Source organism: Delphinapterus leucas, chromosome 10, assembly GCF_059928025.1.
Source record: "Delphinapterus leucas isolate spDelLeu-1000000601 "Yukka" chromosome 10, BTC_Dleu_Yukka2, whole genome shotgun sequence".
Lineage (NCBI taxonomy): Eukaryota > Metazoa > Chordata > Mammalia > Artiodactyla > Monodontidae > Delphinapterus > Delphinapterus leucas.
The window spans coordinates 100,942,303-100,968,573 of NC_143138.1; the positions used below are offsets into that span (position 1 = coordinate 100,942,303).

The window sequence follows — 26,271 nt, forward strand, 5'->3', positions numbered from 1 at the left end:
AGGCGGTTCTTTGAAAAGGTCAACAAACTGACAAATCTTTAGCTAGACTGACCAAGAAAAAGATTCAAATTACTAAATAGAATCAGAAATGAATGAGGAGAAATTGGTACTGACCTTAATAGAAATAAAAAGGATAAAAGAATACCGTGAACAACTGTTGTGACAATAAATTAGATGACTTAGATGAAACAAACAAATTCTCAAAAAGACACAGACTACTGAAACTGACTCAAGAAAAAGACAATATGAACAGACCTATAACAAGTGATGAGACTAAATTTGGAACTAAAAAACTACCTGCAAAGAAAAGCCCAAGCCCATATGGCTTCACTGCTGAATTTTACCAGACATTTAAAGAATATTAGCCCTTCATAAACAATTCCAAAAAACAGAGAGGTCACACAGTTTGCAAGTGACAGGATCAGGATTTAAACCAGGCAATCTGGCTCCAGAGTCTATACTCTTGACCACTATATTAAACTGTCTCTGTGAATAACTGAATAAATCGGAGCACATTATAGGACATCAAATTGTTCGTTTGTATGATCCAACTTTTGTAGTTTATTTTGGTAATGTGACTTATCTGGTCCATAGGGAAAAAGGTTGTCCTGGGGACTTGAGAGAAAATCATTTACACTATTGACAATGTTGCTCTATCTCATTTATGGAGCAAAAGCGTGGGACCTGCTAAAGCTCCTTATACGTTTTTTTTTGTTTTTTGTTTTCTGTTTTTGCGGTACGCAGGCCTCTCACTGCTGTGGTCTCTCCCGTTGCGGACCACAGGCTCCGGACGCGCTGGCTCAGCGGCCATGGTTCACGGGCCTAGCCGCTCCGCGGCATGTGGGATCTTCCCGGACCGGGGCACGAACCCGTGTCCCCTGCATCGGCAGGCGGACTCTCAACCACTGCGCCACCAGGGAAGTCCTCCTTATATGTTTTTATTTCAATGACTTCTCACAACAATCCCATGAGATAACAGGTTCTACTACTATTCCCATTTTCTAGATGAGAAAACTGAGGAACAAGGCAGTCACCCAGATAGCAAATGGCAGGACCTGGATTTAAACCCCAATCTGTCTGATCCCTAGAGAGCCCCCTTTCCACTATGGAGAGCCTGTCCTCTGGTGTAGCCTGTCTCATGCCTGATCCCTGCAACACTGAGCTCTGGTGAGCAGATCCCCAGTCCTATTACTCACCTGCGTGTGCTTCTGGCAAACAGGCAGGGAAGAGGTATGTTTCTTCACTGTCTGCTGACTGAATAAACAACTGTCCCCAAATGACTGCTAATAACCCCTAATTTAAAAACTTCATTCCCACTCAATTATTGTTTAGCACCAACATGATGAACTGCAGGCTCTCTTACTCATTTCGCTGATTTAATATTATATACAGCTACCACATGTAGTTTAAAGTCATCAAGCTCGAAATTTCAAAATAACAGCATGGAAATCTAGGGAATATTTTAAATAGGAAGATTGCTTTTGTTCTCCAAATTAATAATGCCTCCTACTATTTTGGATGTCTCCTCAAAATGTGCTTTTTGCCATGGGAAACAATAGTTGCACTAAATTAATACATGAAATTCCATTTCTTGATGGAAGTAAGGCATCTGACAGAAAATTTTACCTAGGAAATTTTCTGAATACATACACAAAACTTGTATTATCCTATAAATTACTATAGGTCAGTACTATAGGTTACTTACTATATTAACCTCTTCTCCTAAAGAATTAGTGATGACTTCTTAAGGCAGTGATCCACATACTAGTCTCCAAGTCAGTCTCAACTGGAAACTGTATTAAATGCAAAATAACCCTAAATATTTGAAAAGCCAACAGTGATTTTCAAGGTAATTGTTCCTAAGACAAACTATAAACACAAGCATTTTAACCCCAATACTTTCACAGCTCTTTAGCTCTTCCAAAAATATAATATTTAAAAATGTGTAAAATCTATCTGCTTTCATCTTCAGTTAACACTAACCCTTATTTGCCGGGTGAAAGGGATGATTATTATGCTGTTGCCTTAAAGTCAATGGTTGATCTAAAATCTGAAAAGTCTGCTCACCAATTTTACTGGTATAAACTGGCATTCGTGTACTTATTTTTTATTTTAAAAAATCCTTTCTTTAAATGTCTATCCTTTGATAAATCTGTGTCTTCACCTTAGAAATACGATTATTGGTTCAAAAACACAAATCTGAATCCTTCTAATGGCTCCTGTTTGCAGCATGATGCATGGTTTATTGGAGGAGCTCTGGAGGAAGTGAAACAGAACTGGGTCAGTGTGCCCTTGGCCAGTTACTTGTCCTTGAGCCTTGGTTTCCTCACCTATTAAATGGGAATTAGCGATCACACCAAACCTCAAAAGGTTGTTGAGGACTGAAGCCCTTGCAGAGGGCCTGGTACAGACTGAAAAGATCTGGCCCTACTTCCCTCCTTTACACCTCGAGTTGCCTGAACATTCCAAGCTACTTCATGTCTCTGTCCTGTCTTTGCATAGGTTTCTGGCTTAGGATGCCCTCCTCAGCATCTGCCAGTTTCCGACCCTGCTTCCTTAGGTCTGCCTAACAAATGATTACTTGCAATGCAAGACCCACCTCCAGCATTACCTTCTTCACATGGAGTTTCACGTCTTACCACTTTATCATTACTCCTTAACCAGGCCCAGAGAACACTAAAGGAAGGACCAATGGCTCATTCACCTCCATATTTCTTAGCACTTAGCAAAATCCCCAGTACACGGAAGAAGGTCAAAAATGACTGCAGAATGCACAGAATCTGCTTTCCACCATACACAGTATTAACAGAGTATCAACTGTGCAAGAAAGTAAGAGCCTTTGACTTAAAACTATACTCACAAGCTTGACAAGCATCATTAGACTCTTAGTTTTTGTTCAAAGTAAAACGTTTAAATCACCTCATCGTATGCAGCTAGGCCACCCTATTCACGCAAAGACACTTTAGGAGCAAATGTTCCTGTCATTTTCATTTTTCTTCGATGGCAGCATCCTGCTTTGGATCTGGCTCACATGCTGACTTCATTGGGACTCTTTTGAAAGAACAGCACACACTGATGTACTTTTCCTTTTAAAAGCAAGGGTGCCAGCTATTTTGCTAGCCCCTGTCACTCACCTCAGCCACCTGCTGGGTCCCCACTCTGTGCTGAACCAGCCCCTCCATATTTGTAGCCATGGTGAAGCAAGATCATTAGAGAACCTGTTTGGAAAGATGTAGCAACTTCTATCAGGTGGAGAGAAACCAGCCTACTTGAAAAACATCAGTAATCAAAATCCTTTTTTGGTACCATCTGGTGCAGATTTTGCCCTCCACAGACAAGGAGCTAGCAGACTAAGCATATCTGGATAGGCTGTACCAGCTTCTTCAATTACAGGTACTAATATTAATCAGTAATAACATTTCAATTGGGAAACAAGACTTGCCCTGGTAAATACAGACAAGGTGAATCTGGAACTTTATCAGTTCTCTTGGGTTGTAACAGCTCAGTTCACCTCTCAGGCAGGTGGGAATCGCACCTTTTTGGATAGCTCCTTGTCACAGTGTGCTGAATAAGAAGGTGGCTATCTGAGAAAGGTGTAAGATCAACTTCAATACAGAGCATTAGATTGCTATCAGCAACTGTACTTCTGTTACTAGTGACCAAGCAAGGAGCAAAACCCTGCCCAGGTGCTAACACACCTCACTCATGGGTTTAAAGGCAAACACTATCACTAACAAAGTAAGAAAAGAAGTAAGGAGACTGCATTACTAAAGTGGGCTAAGAACACGGTACACATAAATTTATCAATTTATATTTTTAAGTCCTCATTAAATTAGAAACCCAGAAAATTCAGCTTTATATTATTAGAAAAATTATGCCATCATTTGCCTTAAATTGAGGAAGTTCATCTAAAGTCCAAAAAGCATGCTAGTCTCCTGGGTCAGAATCACTTGAGTGCAAGCAGTGTTGATGAAACAGACCCCCTGGTCTCTTCAGGTCATGACATAAAGATCCCCTGAATAGTCCCTAAACCTTTTCCAATTAACTCTACCACAAAGAATTCAGGATAAAGGGATTCCACTTTGGACCTAATTCCTGGACAAAGCAAAGAATTCATTATTGACTGCACAGATCCTATGGTTAATAGGAGTTTAAAGCTCTTGTATAATTTATTTTCAGCATGTATACAAAAAATCTATGTAGTCCTTCCAAGTGTGTAACACATAAAATGCACACACAGTTCATTTGCTTGGCCCCTCCTCAATCACAAACTGGACTATTCTGCAATGCAACTTTACAAAACACTTTCCTATAGTTCTCACCTAAAGTATTATATTTATAAGCACTGATGTCTATAAACTTTTTCACTCTCTGGTAACTTTCTACGTTATTCTATCCAGTATTAGACAGCCACTTCTATTATCATAATTCCCCTTCAGATTATTTTATTGGCAAAATGGTAATGACAGAGAAATGGGAGCATGAAACCCTGAGTGACAAATATAAAAGAAATCGGCCCTGCCTTCAAGGATCAATATACTCTAAGAGTACATACTGCATCAACTGCTATAACGATACCAGGTCACCAGTGCCAGTGAATCATCTTCTAAGAACAGGATTAGGACCAAGACTGGGGAGGCAGTGTTTCTGGCTATTTATTCTTTTAATAAGTATTCAAGACTTTTAACTTTTGTTTACTTTTCTTTGTTTCTAGAACAAAAAGCACAGAGAAACACTGGTCTTTTCCCCTACTCACAGTTTGATTCCAACTAATAAGGCATAGAGGAAAAAAGTATCACTTCACATGTACCAGAAAAGTCAATCAACTGTTGTTAAAAACACAACTATTGCATGTGAAAAGTCCAGAGTTCTAATCTTTTTTTCTCAAAACAGTAAATAAGAACTCTCTAAAGAATCAACTGGATGAAGATAGCAAATAGATTATATTAAGAAATAAAACCCAAATATGCAGCTGTGACTATTAATTTTATCACTTTTAGGTGTTATTAGCATTTCTATTGCTGTTAACTGCAGTTTTATGCAAGAAATACATGAACTTGAGTATTACAAAAATATTGTTAGGGAAATATTAGTGAGTATTAGAGTACAGAAATAACAAAGTATTAGAAAGGCATATCTTTCTATTGGGTTTCCCTAAAAGAGGTGCTTGATCCTCCAAGTTTTAAGGTATCACAATGTAAGAAGTAAGTAAAACAACATCCTCTGGTGATGTTAAGAAGGGAGGGAAAACATTTAACAAAGACTATGGGTGTCTGGATGTCAGGATATCAGGGAGTAAGATTCACCTGAGAGCCTGTTTTACTGGCTACCGCAGCCATAGGCTGAGACACACAGTGAGAAGGAAGGGTAAAGCTTTGGAAAGGGTACTGGGAGGTGGTTATCAATGAGGGGGTGTCCTTCAAGAATGAAAAGCTCCAGGGAACAGTGGGTCCTGTCTACATATTCACTAGCACAATATAATTTTGCATTTGAAATTTGAAAAACAAAAAAATCCTATTGTTTTGCCAGTACAAACTAGACAAAGCACTTCAAAACAGCCTTGCTGGTAGAGCTGAGCAGGCTAATGTAAAGAGTAACTAACACTTACTGAGTGGTTACTATACCCCAGGCACTGTATTCATAAGTACTCTGGACTGAACACTAAAAAAGCTCTTGGAACAGAAAACCTGAGTCTTCAAAGGCTGGTGCTTGACCCACTCAGCTCCTAACCCTGAAGGACTGCCCCCAACGATCACAATGTTTCCCAATTCATTAACCAAAGAGCTATAAAACCAAGTACCTTAAGTTAAAACAAAACAACAACAACAACAAACACTACAGAATATTTTCCTATGGTGGTTTTAAACTAATGAAGTTCAACCACCATCAACCCTTTAAAAATAACTAAGCAATAAGTTGGCCGCTGAGAATTAGTAACAACAATAAGAAGGAAAAGAGGAGGAAGAGGAGGGGAAAGTCCTTGTCCTTGAAGAACTTAAGAAGGAAACTACTAAGAGCTGTGCCATGTAGATGCTACAGAGTGTCCGAAGGAAGAAGCACCTCTGAGAGCAATGACAGTTTCACAGGACAGGAGCCGTTTAGACTGGTCTTGAAGGAAAGTGGGAATTTAGCAAGCAAACAGAGGGCGGATGGGAGAGAATTCTAAGCAGAGCTCAAACTGCAGGTTATGAGAATGGCACAGTAGAGGAACAGCAGGCAATCTGGTGGGGATTGTTGAAGAGGTCACGGGAGGAGAAAGGCTGACACTGTAGACAATGAGAACTATCAGAAGTTTGGTAGGGAAATGTAGTGATCACATCTGGATCTTCAAAAAAAAAAATCCTTTGGGCGACAGTGTGGAGATGATAGAAAAGGACGGTCTATGGGAAGCCAGTTAGAAAGTGGTGGCAACAAAGATTATGGATGCAGGCAGACTCTTAAACTTAACCTGAACTAGTGAGTCCTTGCTGTATAGCACAGAAATGACAACAGGGCACAGTATATAAAAACTGTCATACAGACCACAGAATGGCGCAAGTAAAACTATTATTGCTTGGCCTCATGTGGCAGTAGGTTTTATAACATAAATTCTTTCAAATACAAGTAGATCAATGTCACTCTTAACAGCAAAGATACAGAGAACACAATGGTGACTTTAATCAACTCTTCCAGACTTACGAAAAGTGTACAGCTGACCAAACTTTGCAACCAGAGTGTCTTTGGTTTCAGCGGAGGGCTACAAACCCCACTGCAGTGAAAGCTAGGCTCGGCCCGGGAGCACCTGAATCCCAGTGAGTTAGAGAACAGCCCAGCTATGCTCTCCACAGGGGCAGGCTGAGAGGCCAATGTCTCAAATAACAATAAACAAATCCTGGGACAAGGAAACTCTGTCTTCACTGACAGGAATGGGTGAGCCTACCTTTCCCTTCACAATCAACTGATTCACATCATCCTTATTTATGTATTACGTGGCCCATAATCATATAACATTCAAAATATTTACTGCCTTGGTAGTTTCTCTTCTGAACAAATATACTGGGTTTAGAGGCTCTGGCAGGCACTAAGTTAATTTCTCTGATACTGAACTGCATGGTTATCATTAAGAATAGATCTTACTACATGGGGCTTCCCTGGTGGCGCAGTGGTTAAGAATCCGCCTGCTAATGCAGGGGACACGGGTTCGAGCCCTGGTCCGGGAAGATCCCACATGCTGCAGAGCAACTAAGCCCGTGCGCCACAACTACTGAGCCTGTGCTCTAGAGTCCACACGCCACAACTACTGAAGCCCGAGCGCCTGGAGCCCATGCTCCGCAACAAGAGAAGCCACCGCAATAAGTCCACGCACCTCAATGAACAGTAGCCCCTGCTCGCCTGTGCGCAGCAACGAAGACCCAATGCAGCCAAAAATAGGTAAATAAAATAATAAGGAAAAATAAAAGAATAGATCTTTTTTTTTTTTTTTTTTGTGGTATGCGGGCCTCTCACTGTTGTGGCCTCTCCCGTTGCGGAGCACAGGCTCCGGACGCACAGGCTCAGTGGCCATGGCTCACGGGCCTAGCCGCTCTGCGGCACGTGGGATCTTCCCGGACCAGGGTACGAACCCATGTCCCCTGCATCGGCAGGCAGACACTCAACCACTGCGCCACCAGGGAAGCCCAGAATAGATCTTAATACAATGTAAAGGGCCTAACACTGTGCCTGGCACACAGTAGGCATGCAATGCATGGGAGCTACTACTAGCACAAATTTCAAAGACATTTGAAAGCAACAACAAACTGTAAAATGCATATTATAATTAGGAATATGTCTCTCATTTTGACATAAGATCCACATGAAATTTAACTACATATGTATATGCATTATATGCTCATACAGCATTTATAACTGATTCTATTAAGCTGCACAACTGAGTGAAATGAAATGGCTGAATTAGGATAAATCTCACAAATATTTAAAAATAAACCAATACCGAATAACTATTTGCAAAATACTACTGGGTACAGAACTTCTTGATAGGCACAAGGTATTCAGTGTAAGTTTTACTATGCTAAGATTGTCAGAATTCTCTTTATACTCATGGGAAAATAAAAACAAAAATATAAATAGCCTAAGAATTAAAAAATGAGAAATACATAGCTCAAGACTTGAAATCATAGATCAAGACTTGAAAACAGGAAATGGAAATCATGTGACAGATTTAGTATAATTTAGTAGATGTTCATCAACATAAAAGATGCTTACGGGGATGTCTCTAAGGTCAAGTTGAGATATATATCCTGTCTGTCAGAAACCCTGACACTAGTTAGACTCAAAGATTACTCACCTTTTGGGTAAGGTGATTTCCTGCCCCCACAGGAAACTTGTTTCTTCCATATTACAAGTCTGGGCTACGAGAAAGGGGCAGCGATGGTATGTGGGGGCTGGGGAGATGGGTGAGCAGTGACTTGCAGGGAAGAGAAGTGGCTCTCATCTACATGGAATTCCTAGCTACCAGAGCAGTGCTACAGTACAGGTCTGTGTGTGGAGACCTTTCCTAAAATAACACTGTACAGTGTGGGTAGCTTTCCTCGTTTCACCAAGGGCCCAAGTGTAAGGGTGAAACGCACCTTCTTTGTTTCTATTAGTGTGACCCAGGGGTAGACGGATGGAAGGAAAGCAGGACAGATTTTCTGAGAACCTACAACGTGCCTTATATCAAACTAGGCATCGTTTAATCCTTAACATACCTTCTGAGTAGGTATTATTAGCTGCACCAATGCAGACAGAAAAAAACGGAGACTCAGAAGTTTAATCAACTTGTTCCAAGTTATCCAGCTGGAAAGAGGTAAACCTGGGATTCTAACTCAGGTCTCTTTGACTCTAAAACCTCTGCACCAGGGACTTCCCTGGTGGTCCAGTGGTTAAGAGTTTGTGCTCCCAATGCAGGCGACCCAGGTTCGATCCTTGGTCAGGGAACTAGATCCTGCATGCTGCAACTAAAGATCCCGTACATGGCACCTAAAAGATCCCGCATGTCGCAATGAAGAACCCCCATGCTGCAAATAAGACCCGGCGCAGTCAAATAAATGAATGAATGAATGAATGAGTGAGTGAATATTTTAAAAAATAAAATAAAAAATAAAACCTCTGCATCACAGCGCCCTTCAAAATAGTTTCCCAGAAGAGGAAGTCAAGAGAAGAGAATTTTAAAGAGTAACAGGAGACCAATTAGTTATCCAAAGGAACAAGCTGCTTCCATCAATAAGCTTGATGATTTAATAACTCATTTATATAACCACTAATTCCTAAATATGTGATTGATGTCAGTATTACTCACAGAAATTTCTGACCTAGCTCCACCAGGACAGTAACATGACAGTTCCTTTAGAACTTGAACACACCTTTCCCTTACAATTTTACCTACATAATAATCATATTGATTCAAACAGTGAGGATAATTTTATCATCATTTTTAAAGTAAAATTTTTTACTGAACTATAACATGCAAATACAAAAGTGTACAAATCATAAATGAAACAGCCCAATGAATTTTCATTCAGAGAACACCACTCACATCAGAAAATAGAACATTACTAGCACCTTAAAAGGCTCCCTTGTACGCCCTCAGAGTCCCTTACTTCCCTTCTCTCCTGACTTTCACTATCATGGATTCGTTTTGCTTGTTTTTGAGCTGTATGTTAATATATTTTTTGTGTGTCTGGATTCTTTTCCTCATTGTTGTGATAACCACGAGTAGTCAGTGCATTTTCATCCCTGTATAGTATTCCAACATATGACTATGCCACAATTTACTTATCCATTCTATAGCTGATGAACATTTAGACTGTTTCTAGTCTGGAGCTCTTATGACTGGTGTTCCTATGAACACTCCTCTACCAATGGTCCCTGACTTAGGGTGGCTTGACCTACGATTTTTCAACTTTATCATGGTGTGAAAGTGATATGCATTCAGTAGAAATTGTACTTTGATTTTTGAATTTTGATCTCTTCCCGGGCTAGCAGTATAAAGTTACAATCCTCTCTCATGATGCTGGGCAGTGCCAGCTACAGCTCCCAGTCAGCCACGTGATCAAACAACCACTACACTTACAACTGTTCTGTTTTTCACTTTCAATATAAATTACTGGAGATATTCAATACTTAATTATAAGATAGACTTTCTGTTAGATGATTTTGCCCAACCGCAGGCTAATGTAAGTGTTCTGAGCATGTTTAAGGTAGACAAGGCTAAGTTGCGATGTTTGGTAGGTTAGGTGTATCAAATGCATTTTCGAATATATTTTCTTTTTTAAATAATTCATGGCTGCGTTGGGTCTTGTTGCTGCGCGTGGGCTTTCTCTAGTCGCGGCGAGTGGGGGCTACTCTTCGTTGCGGTACGTAGGCTTGTCCTTGTGGTGGCTTCTCTTGTTGTGGAGCACAGGCTCTAGGCTCACAAGCTTCAGTAGCTGTGGCACACAGGCTTCAGCAGTTGTGGCTTGTGGGCTCCAGAGAGCATGCTCAGTAGTTGTGGCGCACGGGCCCAGGTGCTCCGCAGCATGTGGGATCCTCCTGGACCAGGGCTCAAACCCGTGTCCCCTGCATTGGCAGGCGGACTCCTAACCACTGCGCCACCAGGGAAGTCCCCTTGACATATATTTTCAACTTACAAATAACTCCATCATAAGCCAAGGAAGATCTGTACGTGCCTTTTGAAAATTTTCCTACTTTAAAAAACTGACTTTTACCTCTTCAGAAAAGAGACGTATGTTATAAATTTAAAATTTCTTAAAAAAAATCTGTACTGTATTAATTATGTCATCAAACATATCCTAATTACCACTCTTTTCAGCCAAAGGCTGACATGCACTTTGAGATTTGTGCTTTTAATCTTGGTAAAAGGTGACTTTTCAGTAATTCCAGGCTTATTCACCTCATCCACCTAGTAGAAGGAAGCATTATTGCAGAAGCAATGGATGAGTGGAGAGAAAGAGAATGAGGGCAGTGCAAATGACATTTCTGTAATGTTCTACAAATAATACATAATCAGATTCACTGTACAATAAATACCACCAGGGGAAATGCATCCTGAAGCCTGCTGGCATTGTTTAACTTCTTAAGAGCCATCCAATCTCAGCTGTCTATCTTTCTCAGTGGAGACCTGCCTGCCACATAGAGGTAGGCAGTTATTGGAGTTTTTATTGGAGGTGCATGTGTGGGCAGCCAGGTAAGAAACTTTTCTTTTTTTTTTGGCGTAGCTTCTATTCAAACATGAACAACAAAGGTAAGTAAGGTGGCTCCCAGTAAAACCATAAAACCTTCAAGTTTGTGTCTGGCCCTGCCAGCCTCTCATTTCTCTCCCCACTCTTTGAATAGCATTCACTTCATTTTCCAGGCCCCAACACCTTCTCTCATACCTTCCACTAACCCAGTGAGAGAATGATATGCTCTTCTATCACTGGCAGAAATTCCCTCCTATCAACATGTTAACACTTCCAGGGATTAGAATCATCAGGGTTACTGTCGATAATTTTGGAATGAAAGGTTTCACCTCCTATTATGGACTTCAGGCCTCTTATTAGAGTGGAAGAGGTATCACACTCTGTCCCTGAGGCTGGGTTTCATGATTATAGGCTACCTGGAGCCCAGGGGTAATCAGAAAGATAGCTGAGCATCTGAGCTAGCCTGTTCCTTTCCCATCCTTAACAATTCCCTTCCCATCCCTCTGCTCCAAGACTCCCAGATGCTGGGGTATGAATCTGCTCTTTCTGTCCCCCTAGCAGTACCCTATGCCAATGCCCTGATCTGGACTTTAATGTCTTCTATCCACTCCCCCCACCATCACTGTGAGCTATGCTAGTTGACTGTTCCCAGGGAGTCTTGCCTTTTTGTACAGAGCCCCTGCCGCTTAAAGCTCTAGCACTCAGGGCACCTGAAGAAAGGATGGGAAGCAAGTAGCAGCAGTGCGTGACAAGGGATATGGGGAAGGAATGGCAGGATGGGACAGAGTCACAAAGAGAATCTCAGCCCCCAGGCCTATTAGGTTGAGGCAAGTGAAACTCCAACAGGTAAGAGCATATCTTTTACAACGTGTAACAGATTAGATTAAAGATGATAATAATACATGGAGGGAAAAAGTCTACATCTAAGCTGCTCATAACCAGCAATAAAGTGAAAAGAGATAAACTAACCTCTGACAGGTGAGTTTTGCATCAGGTGTGAGGCTAGACTTGATGAGCCTTAAGACTGACTCCTTCCCAAATTCCCCCTATGCAGTATTGATTAAGGGGGGCTAGTATCTGCTCTAGGAGGTGCTTTGGGACTAAAGGAGCACATGGCACATAGGTAAGCAAACTCAGGGATAAAAATCCCAAATGAAAGCCCTTAATACGTGGAGACAGTCAGGCAGCTAGACACATGAGGCCAGTGTTCAGGGCCAACGTTGAAGGTGGGCTGATCCACACAGGCCCACCTGCCTTGCTCTCTATGCCATCTGGATAACAAGTGGTCCCTGTTTCTGACCCAAATCTCAGTGTTGGCTCCCCGCCTCCCCATTTTACAACTGGGGAATGTATAAGCCTCAGAGAGGCTACCCGCTCAAGGTTCCAGAGACAGGCGATACACTGTCACTTGACTCCTTGGAGACACATGCTAAAACTTCCCAGAAGTCCTCATGAAGTGACATTATTACACATAGGGTTTTCCTTCTTTCTGTAAAGGCATGTGCATGAAAACAAAACTTCAAGGTCACCATAAATACAACTGTTGAAAGCAATAAATAAGTAATTTAATGTTATAAGATAATATACACATACATATAAATATATATATATATTTAGCTTTTTCATTAAACTATCAGTTCTTTGGTTACCCTGAATTAGGTAGTTCAAGGAATCAGAAGTGTTGGATTGAACAAGTGATACCAAAAAATCCTTGGACAGGATAGAAAAGAAACATCCAAAAATAAATAAATAAAAGGGTGGCTGTTGTTTTAAAAATACCACAACACTTTATTTGTAAAATCTGTATTATATAAGTCAACAAAAATTTTCTATTTACCATGCTTTTAAGCTGAAGCTTGATATATACCTGGCAAAATGTGCTTTTAAACTTGGTAAAGCAATTACAAGGTGATTTTCAATAATTCCATTGCATGAATCAATTTATCTTTGGAAAGATTTTTTTTTTTTTTTTTGCGGTACGTGGGCCTCTCACTGTTGTGGCCTCTCCCGTTGCGGAGCACAGGCTCCGGACGCGCAGGCTCAGCGGCCATGGCTCACAGGCCCAGCCGCTCCGCGGCATGTGGGATCTTCCTGGACCGGGGCACGAACCCATGTCCCCTGCATCGGCAGGCGGACTCTCAACCACTGCGCCACCAGGGAAGCCCAAGATAACTATTTTAAATTAATGGCTACAGAGGCTGAACTCCCAACTCTCTGCAAACCCATTAAGTCTTCTTCTCTGTTCTTTGATCTCCTGTGATAGAATAAGACCAGCATTTTTTATTTCAAGAAAATCACACTGGTGCTTTGATTTTTCAGTTAAAGTAAATGGCATGATTATTTATTTCTGGCTGTTTATTAATGAGTTCCATGCGAACTCATTAACTTTCATGTAATTTACCTTGTAATACAACTAATTATTAAATTATCTATTTCTTGTCTCAAAAAGACCGCCCATAAATCAACATATTAAGTGTGTAAAAAAAGATTTATGTGGGTTATCTTACCCATATTCAAGTTTGCAGGCAGTGCCATATCTGTGAGGAACCACTTCCTGAATTCATCCAAATACCATAACAGATATTTATTTTATTGCTGGCATTGCTTCTGAATTGCTAACAAGCCCACATAAAAAGGCACCATCAATGAGCAGCAACTTAGTTAGCAGTGATATCATAAATTATAAACTATTCATTCACTCAACAAGTAGTGCCAGGCACTCTGCTAAGTGCTGGAAATATAATGGTGCCCAAAATGATTCCTGCTCTCATAAGGTAAGGGGAACAGGTATCAAACAATCACATTATGGACTGTAACTATGAAATGAGATAAACGTTAAAAAGGAAAAGAAGGGCTTCCCTGGTGGCGCAGTGGTTGAGAGTCCGCCTGCCGGACACAGGTTCGTGCCCCGGTCCAGGAGGATCCCACATGCCGCGGAGCGGCTGGGCCCGTGAGCCATGGCCGCTGAGCCTGCGTGTCCGGAGCCTGTGCTCCGCAACGGGAGAGGCCACAACAGTGAGAGGCCCGTGTACCGCAAAAAAAAAAAAAGGAAAAGAACACAATGTAAAGTAAAAGAATCTGATCTAGACTGGCATTGGGCATCAGAGAGCGATTCCCTGAGGAAGCGATGCTTAAGCTGACATCTGCAGGACTAAGGTGTATGGGGGGCGGGGGGGGGCAGGGGGCAAATGAGGACTGCAGACTGAGGGAACATCATCTGAAAGGGCCTGGGGTAAAGGTAAGCCACACTTTCAAGAAAACTGAAGGCAGGCCAGTGTGTTTCATGCACAGGGAGCTAGGGATACAGGGATAAGAAAATGATGTAAAGTCTTAGAAAGGTTTTAAAATAGGGAGCAGGCAAAGGACCTCTACCATTATATCCTGCTAGGGCTTTAACACTATAATACCTGTAAGAGAATTCTGTAAATTGTAAAGCACCCCACGCTTTTGTTAATAGCATTAGTTACACTACTTTTTTTTCTAAATAAACTTTTGGTCTGGATGCCAAGTGACTAGCTGAAAGCAGAAGAGCCAAAACTAGTACCCCAGTGTTCTAATGCAGTGTTTTGCCCCTACACCACACTGCCTAAAAATCTCATTGTTTGCATCACTTAACCAGTCCAATGTCTTTACCAGACAGATAGTGCTTCATGACAACAATAACTCCAATTGTGAGCATTTACTATACGTCACTTTTCTAAGCTCCTTATTTACATTAAACTCATTTAATCCTCAATTCTAGAAGGAAGGTTCTATTTACTGTCCAGATGAGGACAATGAGCCTCAAAAAAGTTAAATAACTTACTCAGAATCACAGGGCTAGTAAATATTGGCACTGTTACCCACAACACTATTTAGCTTCTGCCTACAACATTTGTGTGGGTATGCGTATGTATGCAGATGTATTAGGGAAAGAGGGAGAGAACAGAACTCAGGTGTATAGAACTATATTCACATACTTTGACACCCACCAATGTCTTAGTCAACTAGCGCCTGGGTAATGGGGGGGCTCAGGAAATATGTGAGGAATTAAGGATGAACACAAGGGAATGACAAAGGATTTGAATCTGGAAGTAAAGTGATTTTCTGAGGCTTTCCACCAAGTCACGTATTCAACAGCTATTCATTTCACGGCTATATTTTCCTTGACTCTCTCGTTGATTATTAAATTAGAGATTTATTCTCCACCACCTTTGTCGTATTTCACATACCTCAGCCTGGAGGTAGAGGGGAATAATGGACGGGACAACGAACGAGTTCTCCAGCCTCACTCACACCAAACGCCTTCCCTCCTGGGGCTTTGCATTTGCTGTTTTCTCTCTCACGCTATTCCTTCCTTGGGTTCCTCCATTCAAACATCACGTCCTCACGGAGGCCTTCCCCGACCATTCAATCGCAGTTGCGTCAGGCTTTCAACACATCCAGTTTCACTTCGCTTCCTTCACAGGATTTACCACTCTCCGAAATCACCTCTTTAATTGTCTATTCACCCTACCCCCAATTATAGGAGGGCAGGGGCCTGGTCTAGCTGGTTCTCTGGATGTATCCCCAGTGCCCCAGACTAAGCAAATACGTATGTAATCAACGAATGATAAGAGAACACTCCAGATTCTCCTCTGTTCTCTCAAGCCCTCAATACCCTTAGGCTTTCCACTCCGGGTGGCTCCACACTCCATTTTCAACAACAACACCATTTTTGCATTACTCTGAGGTTCGGAAAGTAGCCTGGACTCCATTTTCTGAGTTGAGCCCCTCAAACGATCTGAGAAGGGAGGTCCGGCCTGGCAAGAACGCCCATCCTCCCGTTTCACAGTCGATGAAATTGAGCCTCATACGGGCAGGAGCCCTAAGGTGTCCAGATTCCAAAAAGCCCTTCCCAAGAGCCAGCGCCCTGGGTTCAGGATGCTTCAACAGCCTTATTACTATTGTTCCACAGCACTCATTCTGGACGCGTTCCACGCGGAGGACGCGCCCGGGCCCTAGCCGCGCGCCTCACGCTCACCCGGCCGCGCTCCCGCCCCGCCCCCGGCGCCCTGGCCCCACGTCGCGCCCCGGCTTCTGCTCCCACCCCGCCAGGGCTCCCGCGACGCGCGGGGACCGCCCCCTGCCGACAGATCCAGTCAGCAAAGCCTCGGGGGGCGGCGCCGCGGGGCCCCGGTCCTCCTATCTGGGCGCCAACTGGCCCGCCCAGCTGTCGCTCACAAGCTAGCGCCCGCACCCGCCTTCCTCCCTTTCCTCCACCCTCCCTTTCAGGAAAAAACGGCGGTTGGGCCGCAGCGGCCGCCAACTGCGGGCGGAAAGCGGAGGGTAGAGGAGCCGGGGAGCGAGAGAAGGAGGGACTGCAGAAAGGAGGAGGCGATAGAGGAGGAGGAGGGGAGCGTGGCCCAGCAGGAGCCATCTCCGCCGAGAACAAAATGGCGGCGTTGGCGGAGGGCCAACTGTGAGGCGGGGCCGCGGCCGTCCCCTCCGCCCCCACCCTCGTGCCGGCCGGGCCGGACAGGGGTAGACCGCTCGCTCCGCCGGCCGCGGGCGGGGAGGAGAGGGGAGCGGCCCGGCCCACTATGCAAAGCGGTTGGCGCCGGCGCCGCCGCCCCGTGGCAAAGGTAAAAGGGTCGGGTTCAGCCGCCGCCGCGGCGCCTCCATGTCCGCGCGCCAGGACCGCCCCCTCCGCCGCCGGCCCGAGCCCGCCCCGGCCTTTTTTCAATTTTACCTCAGGATTTGGCGCCAAAGCGACCTCGAAGCAGGTCCCGTGTCTGCGGCGGGCGGCCCCCGGCGCGGAGGGCAGGGCGCGGGGAGGCCGGCTTCCCGGCGTCGGCGGATGGCGGGAGCCCCGGGCCGCGGGCTCGCAGGTCAGCGGGCGAGAGACGAGACGCCCAGGTGGGAGTGGGGCGGCGAGGGCGGGCCCGGAGGCGCCGCCGGGGTCGCGGGGAAGGAGGGGTTTGTTATTGTTTTTGTCAGTGAAAGGTCAGAGTTCGTGACCCCGGTGCCGCCGCCGCCGCCGCCCGCGCGCTGGTAGGAGGAGGGCGAATGTTCTTCTTCCTCTTCCCAGAGCCAGCCTCGCCGCGGCCGCGGGGGGCGGGCGAGCACGCGATTGGCTGAAGCGCGCGCGCGCAACGGAACGCGGCGGTCGCGCTGCTCCGTCCGGCCCCTTGGCGGCCCGGCGGCGGCGGCGGCGGCGGCGGCGGGCGCGGGGCGCAGGGTTTCGCGCAGTTCGCCGGGGTGTCTACCCCGACTGGGTCCGCACCGCTGCAGGGCCACCATGTAGGTTAAATGCCGAGGTCGTCGGGGTAAGGGGTTGGTTGGTCGTTTTCGAAGGCCAGGAACGCCGGGTACCGTTATTCGGGGGCCAGCGAGCTCCTCGAGGCCGGGTAGGGGCTGTGTTCTCGCTGTGACGTCCTCCGCCCCGGCCCCCGCCGAGCTGAAACCTGTGTTGATTGAGGAAGCAATGACAGAGCGGAGAGCCTGTAGGTCGGAAGCGGGTGGTTGGGTGGGTGGGTATTGAACTGTTTGTGCCCTACTCGGTATAGATGGTCCGAGGAGGCACCAGTTTCTGAGAGTATCACGTCAAGTGCATAAAGAGTATCGCGATTTGAAACGAGTAAACCATGCTTAAATGTGTATTTAAAAACTCTTTGCAGAATTGCTTAGATTATATAAATACAATTGCTTCTCTTGAGCCTATGAATCTTGGGTTGTAGGTTTTCATTAGCTACTTCTCTCTTTTAAGTGGTTTTGACTTGCTTTGGAAGGTGTGGACCACTGTTTTATCAGGGATGCCCTGAAGTGCTTAGGCCAGACTCCTTGATCACCATGCTTTCTCTGTAGGCCGAAGATCCTCTGCTAATTGATTTTTTTCCTGCACTTTTCATCTTTATTATGATTACTGACTCCAAGGTGGATCGTTTAAGCTTTTTTCTTAAACAGTGGCCATTTGGGCTTTTATCAGTGTGACCCCAAATTTGAGTATTTTGTCCATAATCTTGTAAAATTTTTATTTGATAGGAAATGCTTTAAACACACCCATTTTCCTTCCTTGTTTTCACCTTGCAAGGAATTAAGTGGAGAAAAGAGTTAAATTTATAATGTCGTGGTGAACCACAGATCCTGAAGCTGGAAGGGGTCTCAGAGATGATATGGTTGAATCCTCTTCTGGCAGAAAGATTTTACAGGAGAGGCAGATGAGACCAGAGAGGTCAAATGATATGCCTAAGGGAACACAGTGCTTTGATGGTAAATCCTTGTAAACATGGACTGCTTTGTAATTGTGTACTTTTTTCCCCCAAAATTGTTTTTAATGTTATATAATACTTACAGATAATAGCTTTAAAATACACACTTAAATGAGTTTTAAGGGTTTTTTTGGCAAATTATAATTGTACTAGATTTTTAAATGAATACTAAAAATAGTTAATGTTTCTATGATGGCTTATAGTTTTCTTAATTTTCTCCATTTAATACTCAGCAATTCTGGAGCAAGGCACTGTTATTTCATTTTACTAAGGCGCAGGAACTGACACCCAGATAAGTTAAGCAACCTTCCCAGTGCTACAGGTGCAGAAAGTGAAGCCAGGGCTCTAATCTAGTCCTTTTCACCTTAAGGTTTATGTTGTAAACCATGTTGCATCAGTTTGCTTTGTTTGTAGTAGTATTCAGTAAAATTTGCAGTTAAAACAGGGGTCCTCAACCCCTGGGCCATGGACCAGTAGCAGTCCATGGCCTGTTAGGAACCGGGCGCACAGCAGGAGGTGAGTGGTGGGTGAGCAAGCGAAGCTTCATCTGCCGCTCTCCACCGCTCCCCACCGCTCTCCGTCGCTCACGTTACCGCCTGAACCACCCCGCACCCCTCCTTCTGTGGAAAAATTGTCTTCCATGAAACCGGTCCCTGGTGCCAAAAAGGTTGGGGACCACTGGGTTAAAAGGTTAGTTGTTCAATATTAAAAGTAATAGCAAAGTTCACGATCTTGATGGGCTTGAGCTCTTTTCGTCCCCTGAAGGACAGAAGCACATGTACATACACACACTGATTGCAAACAATATCAGCAGGTAAAAGGCTTCTGCAAGCTGAGGGCACCACTGCCATAGTGCTATTTTTTGTTCCATTGTGTTTTTGGTAGAAGCTTTTAGTGAGAACTCTTAAATGGCTTTGTAACACTTGATGGACTTTATAATCACAAAAATATTATACATTTTGTGTTATACTAGCTATACTTTTTGACTGTTAGTATGATGTATACACATTTACATTAACAGTGCTTTTAACGTTTTATCAGCCTTTAAAATAAAGTGTTCTTAATTGCAGAGTGTACTTCAGAACTGCCAGGCCCCCCGTTGGGTCTGAAACTGTAAGCTTTGGGTGGGGCCTGGCATCAGCACTTGTACTGAGCATCACAGATCATTCTGATGCACACTACAGGCCCAAATCACTGATCTAATTCCAAAAATGTGTGGCAGAAAAAAGAGACAAAACTTTTTGTTTAACCTTTTAAAAGAATCTTTTTTAACTCCTTAACTATGCCTGAAGATTACTCATTGACAGGGCCAGTGGCTCAGTGGGAATGATATATCCAGCAGTACCCAGCCCTTGTGTGTGCATCGCCTCAGCACCTACCCATACTGAGCCCTGTATCGAAATGTGCCTTGTCCTGCTCTATCTCAGCCCTTAACACAGTACCTAGTACAGAAGTACAGAGTGGGCATGAAGTGGGCATTTCCTTTTTTTTTTTTTCGGCCGCACTGTGCAACATGTGGGATCTTAGTTCCCCAACCAGGGATCAAACCCGCACCCCCTGTGTTGGAAGGTGGAGTCTTAACCACTGGACCACCAGGGAAGTCCTGCAGTGGGCATTTATTGAATGAATGCTTTTCACAGCAACAGTGTATGGTAAACAGTGTTCATATCATCATCCCATTTTTACAGATGAACTCTGTAAAGGTTTTGGTGACTTCCTGGAGCTGAGATATGAGCCTGGGGCTTCTAGCTCCCTACACAGTACTTGTGAATGAGATCGAGGTGTTCTCTCCTCTGGTCCTCGGGCAGGTCTTTTTTCCCCGCAACACTTAAGCAGTCTGTTCTGCAGTCATTAACTGAGAGCAGGAGCTAGATCATGCGGTTTCATTTTGTACCTAACAGAGTAAATGTTTTTTGCCATCCAAGCTTATTTTGAATTTGCATTTAAATGATAAATGTTGAGTCAATGAAAATCAAGTTTTGACTAAATAGTTGTAGATGTGCTAAATTTTTAGAATTACTATTATCTAGTAGAGATTTTTTTTTTTTACCTGTAAGGGTATGGCTTTTGTGATAGCATAAGTAATGTTTTTTTTTATTTTCATAGACTAGGAAGACAATAATTACCTTTGTAAGTACTTACGTACATCTATATGTCAATTTTTCTATAATAGCTTATGCTTTATTACTATATACAGTAATCAATTTCTGAAACTTGTTTCTCATTTGTATAATTGACATGTTTATAAAATAAACTTTTAAACCTCACGTAATTGTTGCTAGCCTTTTTTTTTGTTTATGAATTTGGTATCTGAAGAGACGTAATCATTGAATACCAGATTGCACATTACTTACACTTACACATTATCCTGTTTAATCTTCATAATAACCCTGTGCAGTAGATGGTGTTATCTTTTTTCTCTTTTTTACAACTGAAGAGGCAGAGGCCTTTAACAGAGTAAGAATAACTTCTCCAAAGTCATGTGGCTAGCAGGTGGTGGAACGTTTATTAATAGTTATTTCTGCTTATTTCTTCTCTTTTGTCCTTGAGGACTTCGAAAGGAAGAAAACCCTCTTCTGCCCACCTCTGTGATTCTGTCACAGTCAAGCTCTGTCACAGTAGAAGGTTACTTGCGGAGGTCTCAACCTCTGTATCAATGGCCCTTGTTCTTCCCAGGAAGAGAAAGACCGACCCTGCGGTGGATGGATGGTTCTGGAACACAGGAACACTGCCAGAGTGAGTCCTGAGCCCCTCCAGAATGGCTTTTATTGAGAGTTATGACCATTTGGTTTCTGACCTGGGGCTTCCCATGCCTTAATAAGTTGTACTTGACTCAGGTATCTTGGAAACATGATGGAAAATCAGATTATCAGAAAAATGCACCTGCCCTTAGTCCCATTTTAGAATATGCTCAGGAGAATGTCTTGTTTTTAAATGTCATCTAATTGGGACTCTCAGTGTTTAGGCTGTGGTCTCTCCCGTTGCGGGTGCTCCGGACGCGCAGGCTCAGCGGCCATGGCTCACGGGCCCAGCCGCTCCGCGGCATGTGGGATCTTCCCGGACCGGGGCACGAACCCGTGTCCCCTGCATCGGCAGGCGGACTCTCAACCACTGCGCCACCAGGGAAGCCCAGGCCTGGAGTTCTTTACTAACCCAGCACCACCTCAAGAGCTAACCCACTTGGGACTACCAGCCTTTCACTGATGAAGTCTAGAAGTTAAATAGTAGCATTCCTTGAGTTTCTTAAAGAAATTATTTCCACCCCACAGCCTGTTCACTGTAGGCCAGGGAATGCACCTCGAAGCAGAAGTTCCTTGGAAAAGCCTCTCCCTTAAGTGCTTTGCTTTGGATCCTGCCCTTTCCCTTGGGGAGAGATGGGATGCTGCCTGAGGCTTCTGGCTTTCAGGAGCCTCTGGGTACACTGTTAAGACTGAGGGTCTAAACAACAAATCCCCTTGGTTTTACCCTCAAGTTTGGCCCCTCCTCTACTGATCCCTAGTTTAGGTCTTACCTTCATCTCTGTGCGGCTGTGTAGTTCCACTGTGTAGTTTCCTAGCCTTCCTAACCAGTCTGACTAGCTGCCTTCCTCATTCATTCATCCTTCCTTGCTCCCTTTGTGCTGCGGCTGAAACAGAGCCTCTCCTAGCCCTCTTCTATTTATGAAGGTCTTTAATAGTTCTGCATTGCTTAGGGCTGAAGTAAAACCTCAGATGCCTCAGGTGGGGCCTTGGGGGAGGGTGTAGGAGTCTGGCAGACAGTCTAAGGGAGGTTAATAAACTGATACAAACACAATTAGTATGTTAAATGGTGGTAGTGACACCTGGAGAGCTCAGTACCCACTTAAAGGGGTAGAGCCCCTCATCAGCTCCTGGAATGTGGTCCAGAGATGACACATCTCAGATTTCTCAAGAGAAACCAGAAATCCAGATTTGTAAACATAAAAATTTCTTAACTTTAAAATGTTAGCAATTTGCAAATGGTTTTTAAACTGTGCAGGCCAAGCAGCGTCTCTTAAGCATGGTTCTGGGCCCCAGAACCAGTTTAGGACCTTGGACTAATCAGATAAAATCCAGACTCCTCAGTCAGGGCAAATGAAAGTCCTTCATAATGGGTCTTTTCAGCCACCTTCAGATTAGAGCGTCATTCAGGGGTAGTCTCCCAGCAAAAAAACTGTTGAACTCAAGAATTTTGATTCCTTCTATTGAGCACACATTTTCATCTCAAGGAGAGGGAACTTGGCAGGCAGGAAACAGAAGCCCCCCGTTTAGAAGTTGAATCCAGGGACTTCCCTGGTGGCACAGTGGTTAAGAATTCGCCTGCCAGTGCAGGGGACACGGGTTCGATCCCTAGTCCAGGAAGATCCCACATGTCACGGAGCAACTAAGCCCGTGCGCCACAACTACTGAGCCTGCGCTCTAGAGACCACAAGCCACAACTACTGAAGCCCACGCGCCTAGAGCCAGTGTACCTCAACGAAGAGTAGCCCCCACTCACTGCCAACTAGAGAAAGCCCAAGCGCAGCAACGAGGACCCAGTGCAGCCAAGGATAAAAAAAAAAAATAAAAAAAAAAAGTTGAATCCAAAGTGTGTGTGTGTTTCCTGTCTCCTTCCAGGGCAGTCACTTGTCTATAGGGTGGGGTCAGGGGATGAGGGTCTCATGACTCCTTACAGAGACTCCACTGGTGCTCCTGTTGAGTCCCACCATGGCCTTGAGTCCCACCATGGCCTTTCCAGATACGGTGCCTCCGGCTTCCAAGCCTCTCCGGAGGCAGGGGCTGATATGTCTCACTGGCATCTCTCCCAGGGGTCACTATGGTATTAGCTTTCTCCTCTGCCACGTTAGCTGCCACTGTCCACGCATGTTATATCTTCCGAAAATGAACTGACCATTTCCATACCCTATGCCTCTTGGATTTTCTTTGTCCTTTAGGTTATATCTCTTTATTCATTTACTGTCCTTTTAGTAGGTTTTGGGAGGAGCCAAGAAATGCATGTTTCGCGATTATCTAGGTGTTTCTTGAGACTCAGGTTTCAACATGAAATTTGACTTGTTCACAGACGTTTCAGAAATGACTTAGGTAAATCAGCATTTCTCTGTATTAGGAAAGTCATTGTTTATGAGCGTATCAGAGTTTCAATCAGCAAAGTCTGTCTTTTCACCACAGGATGTAAAGTCAGTTTCCAGAATAACTGAAAGAATCTGGGTAGCTTTTCCATGAATTTTATATGTTTTCCTCTTTGTAATATTTTGAAGCATTCAAAAAATAAAACTGGAAGTGTCATTACATTTGAATATGTGTCTTTAATTCTTCTGTTTTGGCTCATTATGTGTCTGACTGCAACTTTGTGCTCTTTATTTTTTTTTCCTTACCTGATACTCTTAGGCTAGTGGTTTAAAAATTTTTTGACCATGATCTATAAGTATAAATACATTTTTATCAACAAGCAGCATATCACATATAGTATATACATACACGTATGATTGAAACAAAAATGTCATAAAATGGTCCTTAAGGATGATGGAATATTCTGCTGCCTTCTACTCTGCTCTTTGGTGTGTGGGGCAGGGGTCGGGTCCTGGTTGTGACCCATTACATTGATTCCATAACTCACTTGGAACTTGGGGGATACTGTCCAGTTTGAAAAACAAGAATAAAAGAAACTCATTTATGGTGATTTCTTCCTTTTTTCGTTTTCTTCCTTTTCTCTTTTGTCTTGTGCTTTCTTAATACAGATTTTCTCTTGTCCAAGCCTCTCTTTTGCTGTCTACACTGGCTCTAGTTTAACGGCACCCTTGAAAGATGATCAAAGTAGAGAAGAGGCCCGCCATCATTCTGCTCTGTCAACACAGAATGCCCTTCCCTGTAAGACATCATCAATTATCTGTGCACCGAAAAGACCCAGACCATGTAGAGAACTCGTCTGCAAAATCACTCCAAGATCACCAGGACATTGTGAGGGTGGCCACGGGGCCTTAAGCTTCTCCAGAGAGAGTTCTGGTGGAAGGGGATGTTGTGATCCTGGGCACTGCCTCTGTAGTCCGGCGTCTGGCTCGGTTAGGCTGGTTTCCCCTCAGATGTTCACTACCTTAGTTGTGTATTCCTCCTGATAACGTTTGGCACTGTGGAATTCTAAAAGGGCACCCTTGCAGTCCTGTCTGACGATACTAGTAACAGCCCTTGTGCCTAAAACATCATTTCAGACACTCTCGGGTCTCATTTTCTTCAGCTCAGGATCTGACTATACACTGCAGATAGACCCTGTACACTGGTACCACAGACTCCAAGCCTGGCCACAAGCTGAGGTCACTGCCCACGGACTAAGTTAGGTTTTTACTCTGAAAACCTTCCCAGACCCTCCCAACCCTGGATCCCCAACTTGCCTGTCCACAGTTTCCTGAGGGCACTTGTAGACCTAGAGAGGGGCACCCCGGAGGAGAGGGGTGGGCCGCGGGAAGAGCCTGAAGCCACCCACACATGCATAGTGGGGCAGCCGTCTCAGACCACAGAACCTATGCAGCTGTCCCCAGGGCCAGCTCTCCCTCTGCTGTTCCCCGCTGCACCCCAAGGGGGCAGCCTTGGTAAAGTGGCCCAGGTTCTGGCTGCAGCAAGTTGTACATTTGTGGTCTGTCACCCCGACACACTGCTCTGGATTCACATGACCAACACACCCCGGGCTGTGCGTTGCTTGCACTGGCTTGATTTCACTTCTGGAAATAGCCCCCTTCCCTTGGGGGTGCAACCCCCCAGGACACAGAAGTGTTCTGTGAACACGTGCTCTCTTCCCCTTGGAACTGGTGTGGCAAGGATATGATGGCTTCCTTCCCAAAATAAGACTTCTTGTCCATTCTTATAGGACACGTGTTAACTATAACCTTCGGGCTTGTCTTTTCACCACAGGACGTAAATTCATAAAGGGTTTGAGAATAGCAAGTAATTGATCAATTTTTAGGTTATTATTTATAAATCCATCATAGGAATTCTAAGCTATTCCATTATGTAAGTGAGAGAGATGTGCTGAATCCCCAAGGTTACTTACCTTAAAAATCCCTCATATTTGAGTATGCATTCTAACATGTCAATTATTGAATAACCCTAGAAATGTGAGATGTTAAATTATTTTTAAAGCATGTGTACTTTGGGTTTTAAATATCCAGATCCCCATTTTAAGTTGAGGTAAATCTTGTGCATATGATTGCAGAAAAACAGAACTGCATTCATTGTCGCAATTAGTATATCGAAAACACTGGATTATGTACATGGATGGTACCTTACGTGACAACATCTAAGGATTCTGCTTGGAGAAGAAAATGCACAATTTTTCTCTGACTCAACACTGTGTTTGTTATACCGTTGGAAAAAAGGTCCTACTGATTGGTCCTGGGCAGTTAGAGATTTCTGTTGATTTTAGGAGGGACTTCATGTTGCAAGTGTCAGAAAATTGCCCTGAGTATCAGCTCACACACATTCGAGGGAGGCACCACAGGGGAGCAGTTACAAGCATGGGTTTGCCAATTGTGAGTGTGTGACCCCGGGCAAGCGACCTAACATTTCTATTCCCCAGTTTCCTCATCTGCAAAATGGGGATAATAATAGAAAAACAACTCACCTCAACAGGTCCTTGGGAGAATTAAATGGAGGAGCGGGGTTAAGGTGCTTAGAGCCCTTCGTGCCGAGATGTTTGCTATCATTTGTTGTTAATCACACAAAGGTCTTCTACGAGCCCATGAGAGATCAGTGCTGTTTGGCTGCTGATTTAATAATTGTGTTTATTAGGGGCTTAAAGTACCAATAACATCAAACCAGCCTCCCCAATGCCACTTACAGTAATATTCAGCAAATATA

At 44.1% G+C, this 26,271-nt stretch overlaps 1 protein-coding gene and 1 pseudogene across 6 annotated transcripts in view; one reads left to right on the top strand and one right to left on the bottom strand.

Moving 5' to 3' along the window:
• The window catches only part of NR2C2 (nuclear receptor subfamily 2 group C member 2), an 82,544-nt gene extending 65,369 nt beyond the window's left edge, over nt 1-17,175 (bottom strand). For 2 of the 6 annotated variants that reach the window (XR_016394769.1, XM_089919777.1), the window contains exons 1-2: nt 16,909-17,175; nt 3,135-3,218 (exon numbers count right to left, since the gene is read on the bottom strand). Coding sequence is in view for 2 of the 6 variants with exons in the window: in XM_089919777.1 (XP_089775903.1) it covers nt 3,135-3,194 (60 nt within the window). In the remaining 4 variants the exon portion in view is untranslated. Of the gene's footprint in view, nt 1-3,134; nt 3,219-15,409; nt 16,219-16,908 lie in introns of those variants that run through there. The other 4 variants (XM_022562757.3, XM_089919779.1, XM_089919778.1 and 1 more) reach the window with 4 other exon arrangements.
• On the top strand, nt 11,248-24,832 carry LOC149748322 (uncharacterized; annotated as a pseudogene).
• The last annotated feature ends 1,439 nt before the right edge of the window (nt 24,833-26,271 follow it).